This window comes from Marmota flaviventris, chromosome 3 (genome assembly GCF_047511675.1).
Source record: "Marmota flaviventris isolate mMarFla1 chromosome 3, mMarFla1.hap1, whole genome shotgun sequence".
NCBI lineage: Eukaryota > Metazoa > Chordata > Mammalia > Rodentia > Sciuridae > Marmota > Marmota flaviventris.
Window position 1 is genome coordinate 37,738,667 of NC_092500.1, and position 16,120 is coordinate 37,754,786.

At 34.3% G+C, this 16,120-nt stretch overlaps 1 protein-coding gene across 8 annotated transcripts in view; it reads left to right on the top strand.

Annotated features, from left to right (window-relative positions):
• The window catches only part of Ppfia2 (PTPRF interacting protein alpha 2), a 441,295-nt gene that overhangs the window by 395,433 nt on the left and 29,742 nt on the right, over positions 1–16,120 (top strand). The window contains exon 20 of one of the 8 annotated variants that reach the window (XM_027928009.3): positions 2,031–2,039. The exons of the other annotated variants lie outside the window; for them this stretch is intronic. Coding sequence (XP_027783810.1) covers positions 2,031–2,039 — 9 coding nt within the window. The remainder of the gene's footprint in view (positions 1–2,030; positions 2,040–16,120) is intronic. 8 annotated transcript variants of the gene reach the window in all.

Here is a 16,120-nt window from a genome sequence, read left to right on the forward strand (position 1 = left end):
GAGGAACAAAAAAACCTCTGCAAATATATATTAGCTACTGCATGACATTTATATTATCATAAAATATGAGTCATTTATGACTATAGATTTTTATCCTTTGCAGAACACATTTTTAAAGTCATGGGCTGAAATATTTAATATTCTAGACTGAAAATAACTGTTCACAATAGCTCTTAAATTTGTTGAAAGTTTATAAGAACTATGAGAAACAAACAATGTATACTCATTGGTGAGACCAAAAATATTAGAACTTCAAGCAATACCTTTAAATTTGTGTTTTCTGTTTATTTCCATATTTCTCTTACATTTCATATTATTAGGTGTTTTCATTGGCATAAGTTTTCTATTTTAATAAAAATTGAATGAAGGTCTGAATAATATTAGTATTCTACTATATGCAAATTTAATCACTTTGTTTTATTGGAAAGTGATTTCTAAATAGCTGGTAGGTTAAGGAAGATTATTTTCTCAGGGTAATATAATAACTAGTTCCAAATATTTTTGGCAACTTTCCTAGAAAGCTCAGATGTTACTGTTTTTTCCTAGAGCGTATCATAGAGTTCAAAGGTATGTGACAAGAAAACCATTTTAAACATATAAAAACAATCTCTTTTTGGTCTTAATTTTATTTCTGTTGCATGTATGATGATCAATTTCTTAATATATTGTGGTTTCACTTTTTATGAACATTTATGTTTTTGTTTATATGAAAATTCAAAGAGCTTGCCACAGCTGTTGTGGCGCTAAGGCCAAAAAATTTGCATATTTCCAAAATGCCCCTTTAATAAAAAATACATGGTTTCTCTGAATGAATGCCTTTAGATGAGGCACGTGCAGGGTGTTACATTGCACATCAACCTTTTCTTTATAATAATTGTGCAATAAAAAAGGAAATGCTCTAACTTGTCTAATTTTTGAAATAGGAATTTTTGTTTCATATTTTATTATATTGAATATATTTTATGAATAGTAGAACAGTTTTATTTTTCTAAGATTTAGTCTATTATGCTTGCTTAGAAATTTAAAAACAATATTTCCATGGCTTTTTGTTCTATTAGTTAACTTCCACATTTTTTTCAATGCCTCTACTACATCCAGGGAGTAAATGGTACTTCAAAAGCTACATTTGAAGCAGTGTCATTTTCTGATGATTTTCTAGTAATATTGAGGGATTGATCTAGTTCATTTTGTTCTTCAAAGCAACTTTCATAAATACCCCATCAAGTATTTCTATTGAAAGCAGCACAAATGGCATAAACCTAACTTCTATTTTTCCAGTTCAAATAAAAAAGGAAGTAATGAAGCAAAAGCAGAATAATAAAATTCTTTGCATTTTCTTATGTTCTGATTACTGGTACATATATATTTACACAAAAATAACCATCGTTATTATAGTACTTATTAAAATAAAACATTTTGGATCTGGAGTGGACTTCACAATTTTCTTCTTGCTACAGATAATATTGAGGAAATTAAAGATCAGAACCTGATAAGAATTTTGACCAAGTTGTCAAATTAGACAAATTGGAATCCAGATATTTTGACCTTGAAACTCCACTTCCAATTTCTGCCTCTGCGGAGTTCTGCTGTGCCCCTCTCCCGAGCTTTGGCAGTGGGCTTATAGGGCTATTTGAAATTCTGAATGCCATTTAGTAGGTAACTGCCTCTATTTTTAAAGTAATTCAGATGTGGCCTGAGGAGAACCATATTCTATGCTAAGGTACCTTGATTTCCTCCTGGGGTATACTAGAGGCTGGAAAATGTGGTCATGCATGTTTCAGAGTGGCTCATACTCAAGACAGAGTTTTTGGTCTATTATTAGAACTGCCCTCAGCCTGACCAAGCTTTTGAACACAGTGAGTATGTGTGTCATGGTGACATTAAAAAATTCACCATGTCATCTCATATCTGCGCTTCTCACCCTTGAAATGATGCTCTTGTTTTATTCCATGGCTTTATTTGATTGAAATGTATCCATTAACATTTGTGTGCTTTTCTTTTTCATCCATCCTTCTCCATCTCATGAAAAGCACATCTGGGTAAGTTGAATCACAATGGCTACTAAACGTGTTTATTTTTCAGCAACATCTTCTTTTTTCTTTTCTCTTTAGTATTTCTTTCTTTTCTTTTCTTTCTTTCTTTTTTTTTTTTTTGGTTATAAAACAAGCTGCACTGCCTCTGACCTAAAATGAAAACTGTGAAGTATATTCATTTCCACACAGTAAAAGGAATCATTGGTTCAGAGAAATGTTCACGTTCAAATTAATTATGTTGATCTTTCAGGTACTTCTATTTCTTCAGTTCTGTTGGGTCACTGTCAAAAGACCTTGTGGACCTCATTTCCTGTAGTTCTCAAGTCATAATGTGGCACCCAGTAAGCTCAAGTAATCTTTCAGGCCATGGCGTTTATTACCAATTGTGCTGCAAGTCTGAACCTGCCAGAGCCTTTTTTGGGGCTGTAGCTCTCCACGTGCATTCTTTTCAAGAGACAAACTTACTTGTCAATTAATGGCACTACGTTTAGCCAGAAAGGATCAAATATTGAGTCTTCCCAGCAGAACCTTAGTATCTAGAGAATCCAAAGTAATCCTTATTTGATTGAATGTATGTTCTTTCCATTATCTCTTATTCTACTGACTAAATTTTAAAGCTTAACATACTACATTACTCAGATAATGGTTTTACATTGAAATCATGATCTTGGAAATAAATTGACAGCATTTTATTGAGTCTTCAAACAAGCTGTATTTCAAAGTAAATAATAAAAAAAAAATGTGCATCATATTTTCAACATATTTACAATGGTATATACTTCTGCATTGGTTTCAGGGTTGAATTCATTAAGACATTGTACTGAGGGTGGGATATTACTTTTAAATTTAAAGCAAGTTTTTTTTTTTTTTTTTTTACAAAATAAAATGGTTCCAGTGAGATGCAAGCATATAGGAAGCTGCAAAGAGTATTACTAGTTGTCTTTAAGGATATTTTATATATTAATATCAGGTCATGTACTTTGTAATATAACTTTGTTAAATATTAATTTTATATTGTTTTTCTACTCTAATTTTATTAATTATTAATAATCCAAGAGAACTTATCTATTGTCTGTTAATATCTATTAATACTCTAATTATTGATTCTCCAATATAATTTTTAACAATGCAGTATTAACTAAAATTAACATAAAGTATGCTATTAAGGACAGCTCTAGAAAGGTGTTCTTAAAACTGCAAGACAAGGCATGGTTGGAATGCTAGCCAATCAATCTGGCGAAATGAAGTTTGTAAGCTCTTTTTAAAATAAGAAATATTTTTGACATTAGAATTTTAAAGCATTGTTTTCATGTCATCATATAAATTGTGTCTTCTTTTTCCTAATGACACCAAAGTTTTATGAAGAAAATTACTTCAAGAAATAAAATTTAACTTCCCTGTACCTTATGGAATGAAATACTGGCAAACAAAAATATAAACAATTCATTTATGGACTTTAAAAATTTGACATAACAGTCTTCCTTCTAAAATTGAATTTCTTGTTTTCTTGCATATGCTCTTGGAATTTACACATTTTAAAACTCCAATTTTTTTTCCCTAGTGCAATCACTAAGAGAGAGCTTAGGATGATATAATAGTAAAGATATTACAAAGTGACAATGACATGGGAGATTTGGGGGCAGAGAGCACTAAATTATGAATCAGAGGACAGAGGGTAAGTCCCCCTGTCCCACTCATTGGCTATATACCCCTTGATGACTGATAGTCTGCATACTAACATTATTATCATCATCCTGCTCCCAGAAGAGTATAGAATATGTAGAACCTCAGCAGTATGAAAACCATAAGTCTCCAAATGGAATGAAAGGGATCTCAAAATCAGATAAGGCACTAAAAAAATATAATCTAAATGGTATCCACATAACTTGAAAAATTTACAATGTTCTCCAGCAAGTCCCTGATTCCTATCAGGAGGGGGCTAGGGAGTAGAATAGAGGGTCTAGCAAAAGTGAGATTATTTAGTGAAAAGTAATATGAGCCCCTCTTGTTTTCAGTAACAGCATGAGTAATTGCATTGCTTAATCACATTTTCATGTATGTGTTTACACCTTTTTAATGGTTTCTAAAATGATTAAACTCAAAATAAATTGAGGAAGGAAATTATGTAAATCCCAACTCAAATTCACAAATAAATTAAATTTCTTTCCTGAGACTCTGCCCTATATTTCAGAGCAGCTTGACGAAAAAATAGTTTTAAATATGAATAAATTCGGGGTTTAATGTAATCAATTTATTTCACATCTAAACAGCCTAGTGTGTGTTACTGGAGTCTACATAAAACACTACTTAAATGCGTAATTGATTTTTATGCATTTTTACTGAATGTGTAATATGTAGCAACAGGATACACATGGATTGCATTTGCACACACACAAATCACACTATGCTATGATTCCAAAATCAAGTCAGCCTTGTTAGTGTTGAACTTGAAACTCTTAATTTTATAGAGCGAAATACGTATATTTAGGTAATCAATCTTCTGAAGCAGCTGATTGGGATTTGTGACATATTTGTGTTTAGAATAATTATGTTAACAAGATATGTATTTTTGGCTTGCATGTTTCAAAAAAGTGTAGATGGTTCCATATTTTGTTCACATTTGCTGACCAGAATTTCAACTAGTATCTTAAATCACTTTTGTTTTCATAGAATTGGTCAATTAGTGCAAATTCCTGAATAATGGAGTTATAATAAGCTCATTCTTTGATTAAAATTTGAAGAGATTATATCCTATTTACCCTTTGAATGTTGAATTTTAATGGAACAAGATATATTAATAATAGTGTACGTTTACAATTAATAATAGTGTAAATTCTGTGTACATTTCCTGCTGATGTTGTGCAAGGAAAATTTATTCTCTGATCTAACATTAAGAAGTGGATTAAATTGTCAAATCATTTGACTTATATCTTATTTTAAAACTCCATATATTTATTTCTCCTAGTTTTTTCAATAATTTAAGTATTTGTTATGTACCACAGTAAATCAATAGGGTTTTCTAAAGATACATTTTCAACCAGAGATGACTTTATAATTCAGTACAGAAAATCAATTTCACTGAGACAAATAACAAGTTTAACTTTTCATTTCAATTATATAAACTAAGATAACCTTCCTGTGTCCAAGATACAGAACTTTTTCCTTTTACAAAAGAGTAAAAGAAAAAGCCACAGTTCCTTTGTTCTCTTAAAGTGTTGAGGATTGAAATGTATGACAGTAAGGAGGCACAGACCTTATCCATGAACCAGTTAGTCACATAAATATCTGCCACTTCTAAAAAAAATGTGAACCTTAGGGAAAGGAAGATGGGGTCTGATCTTTTGATTTTATATGCTTACAATGAGGAAAGTGATACTTTTTTGTTATTAAAAGTTCCAGAGAGGTGAGTTAGCTAAGGGATAGCGTGTGAGATAAGAGAGCCAATTCTATAGCCAGGTTGTTTGGGTTCAAATATAGGCTCTGCCATTCAATGGCTCTCTGACTCCCAGGAGCCTCTATTCTTTAATGTTCTCATCAACAAACGTGTAGGTGCATATCTTATTGAATTGTTGTGAAGACTGGTAGAGTTAATTCTTACAAATTCTTAGGATAGTTCTTGGAACATAGTAAATAACAAGTGTGTATTAGCTGTCATCTTGCGAGATATAGCACCTAATTTGTAGACATCTAGAACCTTTGCTCTTTCAAACCACTGTGTGATATCTTAAAGAATATGAAGTGGTTCCGACGAACAAAAACAAATTAGATAAATCTCTGCTGTAGCACATACTGCAGTAAATTATAATACAATTTACTTAATATATTTAAATAAAATTATAAATTTTAAATAAAAAATATAAGTACAATAACCGGAGTACATAAAAGGTATAATGTTGTATAGAAGAATTAGTGCATCCTGGGAGAGATCCTGGAATCTTAACAGGAAGGATAAAGTCTCTGAAGAATGAGTTTGGATTGTTACCACTGTGATGTGAAGAAGAATTTTCCTGAAAGAAGAAAAAGGCCTGATAGAAAGTCATGGAAGGGTAATATAGAGTGAGGTATTTGGAGAGTGGCTAGTATTTTACTAGTGATTGAGCAGAAGAAGCTGGGGGTACAAGAAGCCTGATCACTCAGGGTCTTTTTAGAAGATATTGACTGCTTCGTTTGAGTACAATGGTGAGCCCTGTAAGTAGGAAAGTCTTAAAAAAGATTTGTGACTAGAGATTAGAAAACAACATTGTCGGGAGAGGTACCAAAAAAGAGACCCCTAAAGGACCTGGAAACCCATTGCCATTATCCACAAATGATGAGAGTTTGAACAAAAGCTTTGGCAGTACTCTGATCAGTTTACCAAATGTCTTTCTGAATGCTAGAAATGGCATTTTTATCTCCATCTGCAGCCAACCTAGGTAACAGTTGTGCAAAGTTATTATTCTTTTTTAAAGATTCTATAAGCAATTAGAGGTTAACAAAAAGATAAAATATTTAGAAATCACCCTACAAACAATAATCCTAGGTGATGGTCAACATTGTGAGTTTTGTAGATTATAATATAGAAATCATTCCAAGGATATTCTTAGCTAGAGCATACAAAGGAAAGTGCATGGCACATTGGAAGAGCAAACTGTCATCTCTGGGCTTTGCTGTCTCGGGTAGGAGATGAGGCCGGTGCACGTGGTGATAGTCTAAGGTCCCTATGAATGCTGTTGATACTATTTCATTTTAGATTCCAAAGGAGAAAAAAAAATACTGTGAACAAAGCTGACCACTAACTATTTCATATGAAAAGCAAGTCAACTTAAGCAAATAATAAGATTTTGATAGTTAAAAAAGAGGAGAAAGAATTTCTCCTGGGAAGTGGTGCTTGCAAAGGAATTAGTAAAGGATAAACTATTTATGAAAGTGAGTTTTCAATTCCGGTTAGAAATAAGACGAGATAATTAGGAAGGAAAATCACAATTTATCCAAGACAGTAAGTTAAGAACAATACTGTAGGTATTTGTAGAACCATCTATTACTTCTAAGAGGATGGCACTATGATTATTTGTAGTAAAAGGTCATATTTGTTGACCATTTCTTTTTTATGCAAGTCACTGTTGCCATTACACATATTTTCTCATGGAAACTTCAGTCCCCTGTGGTAGGTACCATTATCAGCTACAGTTTACACAAGGAAAGGGAAGGTAAAGCAAAGTAAAGTGACATGTCTCTGGATGTGCAGCTAAGGGGAGTCACAGGAATCTAGCTCTAGCAATGTGATTTGGAGAACTGCTTTCTCATCTACTCTGCTACAAAATCTATCTCCCAGAAAGATTCTTTTTCATGGCAGTGTAAGAAGCCTGGAGAAAGACCAATTAAAGGCTGAAAAAGAACTTTGGTGGCAGCAAAAATAGGAGGTAAAGGAATGCAGTAAAAATTATGAAGGGGAAATTGACAGGCATTGAATGGAAGGCGACTGAAACGGTCACCTTGAGTGACAGGAAGCAATGCTGTATAGTATTTAGACAGTCATATCACAAATTGGCAGTCCCAAAATAGCACCCTGGACTAAGTCGTCTGAGAATAAAGTCTTTTTTTTTTTTTCACTGACAGCAAGGAATCAGCTACACTGGAAAGAATATGGGGGAAAGCACATTACTGTCCTCATGGTCTGTAACTTTTTTGCATAACTAATGAATTACAAATCTCATAGGTACAAATATAAACACTAACAAATTCAAGTTTTACCATTCTGATAAAATTGCTAGAAGAATAGCTATTTCTAAAAAGGATTATCTAATATATAATTTAGTTTACTCTTAAAAATTATGACACTGTTGATTCTTTCATTCACTGGGTAACTAAGAATGATGGCATCAGATGACTTTTTCTCAAAAAGAAAAAAAAAATAGGATTTGAGCATAAGGGGAAAAAAAGCACATAAATAAAAAATAATCTTCATTTCAGGAGAAAATATTCAAGCAACTCTGCTCTGCAAATTCTTCATATAATTTAGGAAGAAGGAGTACTTCACAATGCATATGACCTTATTCCAGTTAAATTTTATTTAGGAGTTTGTTCAGTCCATTGATAAGTTGTTGTTGATTTTGCCTTTCAAACATTTTAGGTTAAGTTCCTAAATCAGTATGTTGTACAATGGGAGTATAAAAGCCAGTGAGATGGCTTGTGTGTTCGGGTGATTATAGTGTAGAGACAGGCCTTGTAACATGCAGTAATCTGGCTACCAGTGTTACACATGGTAAGAATAGTGGCACTTGAGGGACAGGTAATGTTTGGAGGGAAAAACAGAGGAAAGTTCATTCCAAATGAAGAAGATGGCAGTAGAACAACAGAGGTGAACTCTAAAGCACGAGTATCCGCATGGCTGGAGAAAGAGATCCAATAGCACATCCGGAAATGTAGTTTAGAGGCCCATCAAGAATGATCATGAAACCATTCTTTCTCTAGTCAGTAAAAATGTACTACAGAAATTTGAGCTGTGTGGTAAGTTAATAGATGTTTTCTAAGAGATTAATCTGATGATGGCATATAAAATGAGTTGCTTTGGGAAAAATAAGAAAAGATGGGCCCAGAAAATTGGCATCCATTGCATAAGTATTGTCTGCTAGGTGCTTTTCTCAAAATTATTTAATTCTCATACTTGCATTGAGATTAACTTATAATCATCTTCAAATATGAGAAAATTCAGCCTTACAAAGATAAGTAAATAACCAATATAATAATAAGGATAATATAGACAATGAGAAGCAAATTTAGTATGTGTTCATTCAGTTAAAATTTACTGAATATACACCATGTGTCTGAATCTCTATCCTGACCACTTCTCACCATGTCTACAGACATAATCCAAGGGCAAATTACCATCAACTTTTATTTGGCTATGGCAACAGCCTCCTAACAGATTCCGTAACTACCACCTTTGGCCTGTCTCAAGTCTCTCTATATTAAGCATCCAAAGAGACCTTTCTAATGTATGAATCATATTCTGTTGCCATGCCTGAACTTTCTAGTGGGATTAGCTCCTCGGTACAGCCTCCAGGCCCAACACGATATTGCATTACTCTTGCCTGTCTCTCCATTTCTTTTCGCTCAATCCCAACTCTCCCATGCTCCAGGACACTCCAGTCACATTGGCCTTGCCTGCCTGATTTCTTTTGCTCACATATCTGGTTCCATTCCTTTCACTGAAAATAAACCTGGTTTTCTTCTGCTGAAGACATTTTTCTACAAGACCCTCACTGCCAGCCTCTTTCCCATATATAAATGTCAACTTAAATATTGCTTCTTCAGAGGGACCTTCCCAGGCAAGCTGGTACTCCTGGTCCCTCGCTGCCTTACTGTGTTCTAGAGAGCACATCTCAGTGGCCTAGATTATTATTGTTTTTTATAATTTATTTATATGTGTGTTTACACAAATCGTTCTTCCTTACCAGAATGCATATTTGAAACCAGATTCTCAGTTTTATTTATTGGCAAAATATGGCCAATAGGTGGTCTATAAAAATCAATGAATGACTGTCCAGATAACATGGTTAGTCACAGGGCATACAACATCACTGCTACCAAATTCATAGAATAGGGGAGAACAATTTATAAACAATCAAATTAATATAAAATGTTGAGACACAGTAGAGAGGATTGCTCAGCACCAGCAAAACTATGAAAGGAAATTGTTATCGGGCTTGGTGAAAGATTATAATGACTTCAGAAAGGAAGCAGATTGTGGCTGAGGGTGTAGTTCAGTGGTAAAGTGCTTGCTTAGCATGCATGAGACCCTGGGTTTGACCCCAACACCAAAGGAAAGAAAAATAAAATGGAAGCCAGTTTCTTGAATCTTAAAAGTCAAGACAAAGTTAGTTGGGGACACAAGAGAGGGGGGCATGAAGATGTTGTTCAGTGTTTAGTATTGCAGAAACATAATTGCAAATTATGTTTCCCTCTGCTACCTTAATTAGGTCACAACCAAAATAATTAAAGAGGTACACAAAATCTGAGCCCAGTGTGATGGTGCACAATTGTAATCCTAATTAATTGGGAGGCTGAGGCAGGAGGATCGGAAGTTCCAGGCTGATGTGGGCAACTTAGTAGGGCCCTGTGTCAAAAATGAAATAAAATAAGATCTGCAGTATAGCTCAGTGGTAAGCACTTTCTAGCATGTTCTAGACCCTGGGTTTAATCCCAGTATCATACACACATTAAAAAAGAAGGAGGAGGAGAAGAAGAGAAAAAGAGGATCTAGACATTTCCATTAGGATTTAGTTATTTAAGTAAGATCTTACCTGCTTAGTCAGGATTATGAGTTGGAAATCACAAAATGGCAAGTGCTCTAGATTTGTTTACAGTTTATGAACACTCTTTGAAAGCAAAATAAAAGAGAAAGAAAAAGAAACAGAGACAGACCTCAGTGGATCAGCGATGCTTTATTAAGCACCTGAGGGACACATTTTCAAGAGAGAAAATGGCAACTGGTTACAATATGGGTCTGAGTTTTATAGGATTTAGTTGAATCATAGCAGAATGGCCCGTTGGGCAGTTGGTAGAACAGTTGTGAAAGCCCAGAGCCCATTTTACCGGGAAATGACACATTGTTATCCTTCTCCCCCTGGGACCCATTGTCCTCCTTTTCTCCCTGGTGATTGTTTCCCATATCCTTTACTCTTGATACTTTAACTAGAAAATTTTAAATCTAGTCATTTCTAGGGTACTCATCCTTTGTTCATGTTCTTAGATCAGATGTAGCTTCATGTTCTTAGATCAGATGTAGCAAGCATGGGCTTCCCTCTACATGTTTACATATGGGCATGCAAATTACTTATAGGCTGAACACTCACCACTGTTGGGCCTTCCTAACTTGTCACAGTAACTTCTTTATAAGACAGTCTAAGGCCTTTGGAGGATAATAATGTTCTTTGTTGCAAATGATAATCTGTTTCTTTTTTTTAACCTGTTCATTGATTTATTAATGATTGATTACATATTACAATGGAATTTCTGTCAGTGTAACTTTTCACATTTAACAAAGCTTTGCTTAGAATTTAATGATAATTCCATATTCTTTGTTAAAATTTATTTATTGGTTCTAATCAGTTATACATGCCAATAGAAAGCTCTTCGATTCATTGTATACAAATGGAGCAGGATTTTTCACTTGTCTGGTAGTATATGAAGTAGAGTCACACCATTTGTGCAGTCATACATGTACCTAGAGTAATAATGTCCATCGCATTCCACCATCTTTCCTACCATTTGCCCCCTCCCCATCCTTTGCCTCCTCCAAAGTTCCTCAAATCATCCCATAATACCCTCCCTCCACTGTGGCTTAGTCCACTTATCAGAGAAAACAGAGAATATGTCTCTTGAAAATACAGTGACTAAGTTTTGCATATTCAAAATAATCTGCCTTACAATAAGTCCATCTCTCTTGAGTTTTCACATAAGGTAATGATAATTTTGTGCCTGTTACTTCCTCTCAAAGGAAGTGCTACTGATGTTCTTGAAAATCTAGTCTACTTACTCCAAATGCCATGATTTTATTCTCTTTTATTGCTGAGTAATATTCTATTGTATATAAATGCCACATTTCTTTTATCCATTCATCCATTGAAGGGCATCTAGATTGTTTCTGCAGTTTAGTTATTGTGAATTGTGCTGCTATAAACATGGATGTGGCTGTGTCCCTGTATTATGCTGTTTTTAAGTCCTTTGGGTATAGACCAAGGAAAGGGATAGCTGAGTCAAATGATGATTCCATTCCCAATTTTCTGAGAAATCTCCATACTGCTTTCCATATTGGCTGCACCAATTTGCAGCCCCATCAGCAGTATATGATTGTACCTTTTCCCCTACATCCTCGCCAACAGTAATTGTTGTTTGTATGCATAATAGCTGCCGTTCTGACTGGAGGGAGATGAAATCTTAGAGTCGTTTTGATTGGCATTTCTCTAATTGCTAGAGATGATGAACATTTTTTCATATATTTGTTGATTGATTGTATATCATCTTCTGAGAAGTGTCTGTTCAGGTCCTTGGCCCATTCATTCATTGGGTTATTTCCTTTTTTAGTGCTTAGCTTTTTGAGATTTTTAGTGTTCTATCTGATGTGTGAGGGTTCACACATTTGCAGGTAAATAGATGGAGTTAGAGAAATCATGCTAAGTGAAGTTAGCCAATCCCCCCACCAAAAAAAACAAATGCCAAATGTTTTCTCTGATATAAGGAGGCTGATTATTGTGGAGTAGAGAGGGGGAGCATGGGAGGAATAAACAAACTCTAGATAGGGCAGAGGGGTGGGAGGGAAAGGGAAGGAATATGGGGTTAGAAATGATGGTGGAATGTGATAGACATTATTATCCAAAGTACATTGGTATTAACATACTTTGTATACAACCAGAGATATGAAAAATTGTGCTCTAAATGTGTAATAAGAATTGTAATGCATTCTGCTGTCATATATAAATTTAAAAAAAAATAATTAATAAAAGAAAGAAAACATAGAAGGAAAAAAATTTAGTCTAAATTTTAAAGCTGAAATTCAAGCTTACAACTACCATGATGTATAAGTATCCTTTGGGAAAAAATGTTGGAACGTTTATCTTAGGAAAGAAAAAATGTTTCTTCCGTTCTAAATAGAAAGATAGTTTTCTGAATCAAATTTGTAATAGGAGGGCTGGGGTTGTGGCTCAGTGGTAGAGAGCTTGCCAAGTATGTGCAAGGCCCTGGGTTTGATCCTCAGCACCACATACAAATAAATAAATAAAATAAAGGTATTGTGTCCAACTACAACCAAAAAATAAGTTTAAAAAAAATTGTAGTAGGAGAACTGATCACAGCCTCACTCTGAGAACTGCCTCTGGGCCTTTAAAAGGTTGAATGTCAGCTATAAAGAAAATGTATTCCAGACTAAATACCTTCTCACACATGGACTGATCAAACCAAGAAACAAGTATATCCAAAATCTTTGTCTGCTACAAATCAGCTTTTTATTTAATATTTCCTAAATAGTTTAGAGCACTATTTTTCTGATAGCAAAAACTAAGCCCCATACAGTCAATATTATCCTTAATAATCTGGTAGAAAATTAAATATTAGACTCAGTGATTTCTTACAATTACAACATTGCCCACATTGCTTTATTTTTTTAAAATTACTTCTCTCCAAAGCCAGCATCTTTCTTTACATGAGTGATACTTCCCTTGGGTTAAGGACAAGCAAGTCTGGAGTTACTCTCCTGTAATACCCAGTCCTGGATATAGCCCAGCCATCCACTTTTGGGCTGATCTGTTTCTTCCTGATCTGGGGTGTATCATATTAAGGCTTCTGCTTAGAGTCAGATCTAACAGTTGGGGCCAAAAGGACAGAATCCATTGGACTTGAGGCTCCCTTACCTTATTTCTTTCAGTTATATCATTAAAGCTATTATGTTGTGAGAGTTGTGAATTAAACCAAACAACTTTTCAAGAGCCAGATTGCTCAATAATTTCCCAATCATCTCATTAAAATAATAGATTAATTAAAATAATATGTAAGCACTTTTGGGCTGCCTCTTAACCAGAACCCCATCAGTGATCATCAGACACTTGGGATCAACTATAATCAGGGCTAGTCTGAGAAAGAAAAAAATAAACATTTCAAAGGGAGGTAGGGCAGAAGAAAATCTTTCATTACTTAAAACATAAAAATTTGAATGTTGTAAGATAAAATAGCAAAAGATGTCTGAAGTATAAAAATATACATAAGCAAAAATAAAACATTATGGAACACAATTTATTAAAACAGGATACACATAAATATGGCCTGGTATATTGGTCAACATTTAGCACTATTTTTCTGAGTCCCTCTTCTATGCCTGACTTTGTTCCAAACTTCAAACTCATCTTTGAACATATTATATAAAAGCATTTGTCTTTCTTGAGCTTGTATCCTATTGGCAGATCATAGACTGAAGAGTAAATGATTTACTGTTAGAAAGTAAATGCATGGAGAAAAATTAAACATGGAAGGGAACAAGAAATATCTTTAGGGGGTCAGAGGATATAGGAAAGGAGACAGAGAGGAAGTGACACTTGAGTCTAGTTAAAATAGGTGAAGAAGTGAGCCACATATAGATACAAAGAAACTTCCAAATGGAAGGGGACAGCAAGAGTGCAAAGTTCCTGAGACAGAAAGAGACCTCTGTGTTTCCAGAGAACTACAAAAACAGTGTTGCTGGGTGAGAAGAGAGTTAATTCAGGTGAGATATGGAGAGTGGAGTGGATCCTAAAAGCTGGTTTGCTTTTATTCTCAGTGAGACAAGACGTTATTAGAAAGTTATGAGCAGTGAAGTTATATGATTAGATTTAAGTTTTAATAGGCTCACTCTGGCTTTTATGGTAGTTTTTTGTTTGTTTTTGTTTTTGTTTTAGGGAACTGGTCAGAAGTTTCAAAATTAAAGGGGTCTAACATTTAAAGATGGCTTTTGTACAACTTATATAGTTCACATGTGAAAATGTTCCTTGATTATTAGTGTGTGTTTACTTACTTTCTCACTAAATTAATAAGAACATTGTAACTGTACCTTTGTTTCTTCCCATTTAATAGCATGCATCTATTATAACTAGACCTATTCTGTTCCGTATTGAGTATAATGTTACAACTCTAACAACATGCTCAGACTCTGTGAAAGACTATTCTAAATTTTCTTGCACATAGTCCATGTTAAGTTCTCTCTCTGCACCTTCACCATTACTGCTTATCCTGCTCATAGTGCCATCTGCATATCAGTCCTACTTGCCTTTCAAAGTTAGCTCAGTTGCTATAAAGCCTTCACCAATTGTTTGCATTATTGTTACAGATGATAATGATTAATAACAACCAAAATTTCATAATCAGAATGTGCATCACTGAGTTTAAGCAAATATTTGTATGCTGTATGTTTTTAAACAGCTTCATGTTTGTTGATCTAACAGGAGATCTTGAGTTAATTAACTGCTGGCTCCAAAACAGGGTCTTCTGCTCTATTTTTCAACCTGAGCTCAAGTCTTAGCTCACAACAGTGAGTTAAGCACCTGCTTGTTTGTGCTTTGATCCTTCAATCCAATTCTATAAATATATCTACCACAGTGAAACTAAGCTATTCAAAACTGATTTTCAAAGAAGGAATATAACTGGAAAGCCCAAAGGAATGGGTGATGGTAGAGAAGCCAGCTAAGGAGATGCCTGTACTTCAGATTCAGGGTACCAAGTGCTGGATAGCTTATACACAAAACTTACTGATGCCATTTACTCAAATGAAACACCAGTTAATTCATGTGTCTCTTCAGTCACCACTAAAGCTGCAAGTTTTGCTTTGCCCATTGCTACATTTCTATGCAGTTTTGTTGGCTGCCTCTATTACAAACACATGAAGTTCTGGTGTTGGAAGTAATTTTTACCATATATTATATAAATATAGTTTATCCTAAGAATTAATAAATAGTAGGAAATAAATACTGTATCTGAGAGTTCATGTATACTATCTGTGATGTATTTCAAAGCATGAAAGACGTACATTCAAAATAAAGCAAGTATCATACAATCATTTGAGTCTAGGATTATGGCATATAAATATACAGAGAATGTATTTCTAAATATTTTCCTGGCCAGATATACAGCACTTTTAATTTCAATGGAAACACATTCCTGCTGTCTCAATAAGGAATGATCTTAAGTTGATTTAGTAAGTGTACATCAGCTCTAAATTCTCAGTGGTAGGGACAGTGGACTTGTAGATGCATTTGTTGGGGCTCTTTACATTATCTTGATATCAAAAACAACCATTTATATTCATTGAAGTATTTTACTTTCTTTAAAAGCAGCAGTGATTATAAATGAAAATACATATACTGTTGAATTTTATACTTTGCTTTTTAGTGATGGAAATCAACTTGGGTTGGAGTTCTTATGAAATGAGATGTGGTTTTCAGCTATCTATGAGTGGCCAAGAGGTCAGAGAGTGTGCAACAAGATGGACAGGTGGCAGTAGCACACTCTTGGGCTTGGATGACTTCAGAGCAGAGCAGACCTTTAGAAGTTGCAAACTGGAGGCCACAGACAGTAGAGTGGTTTTG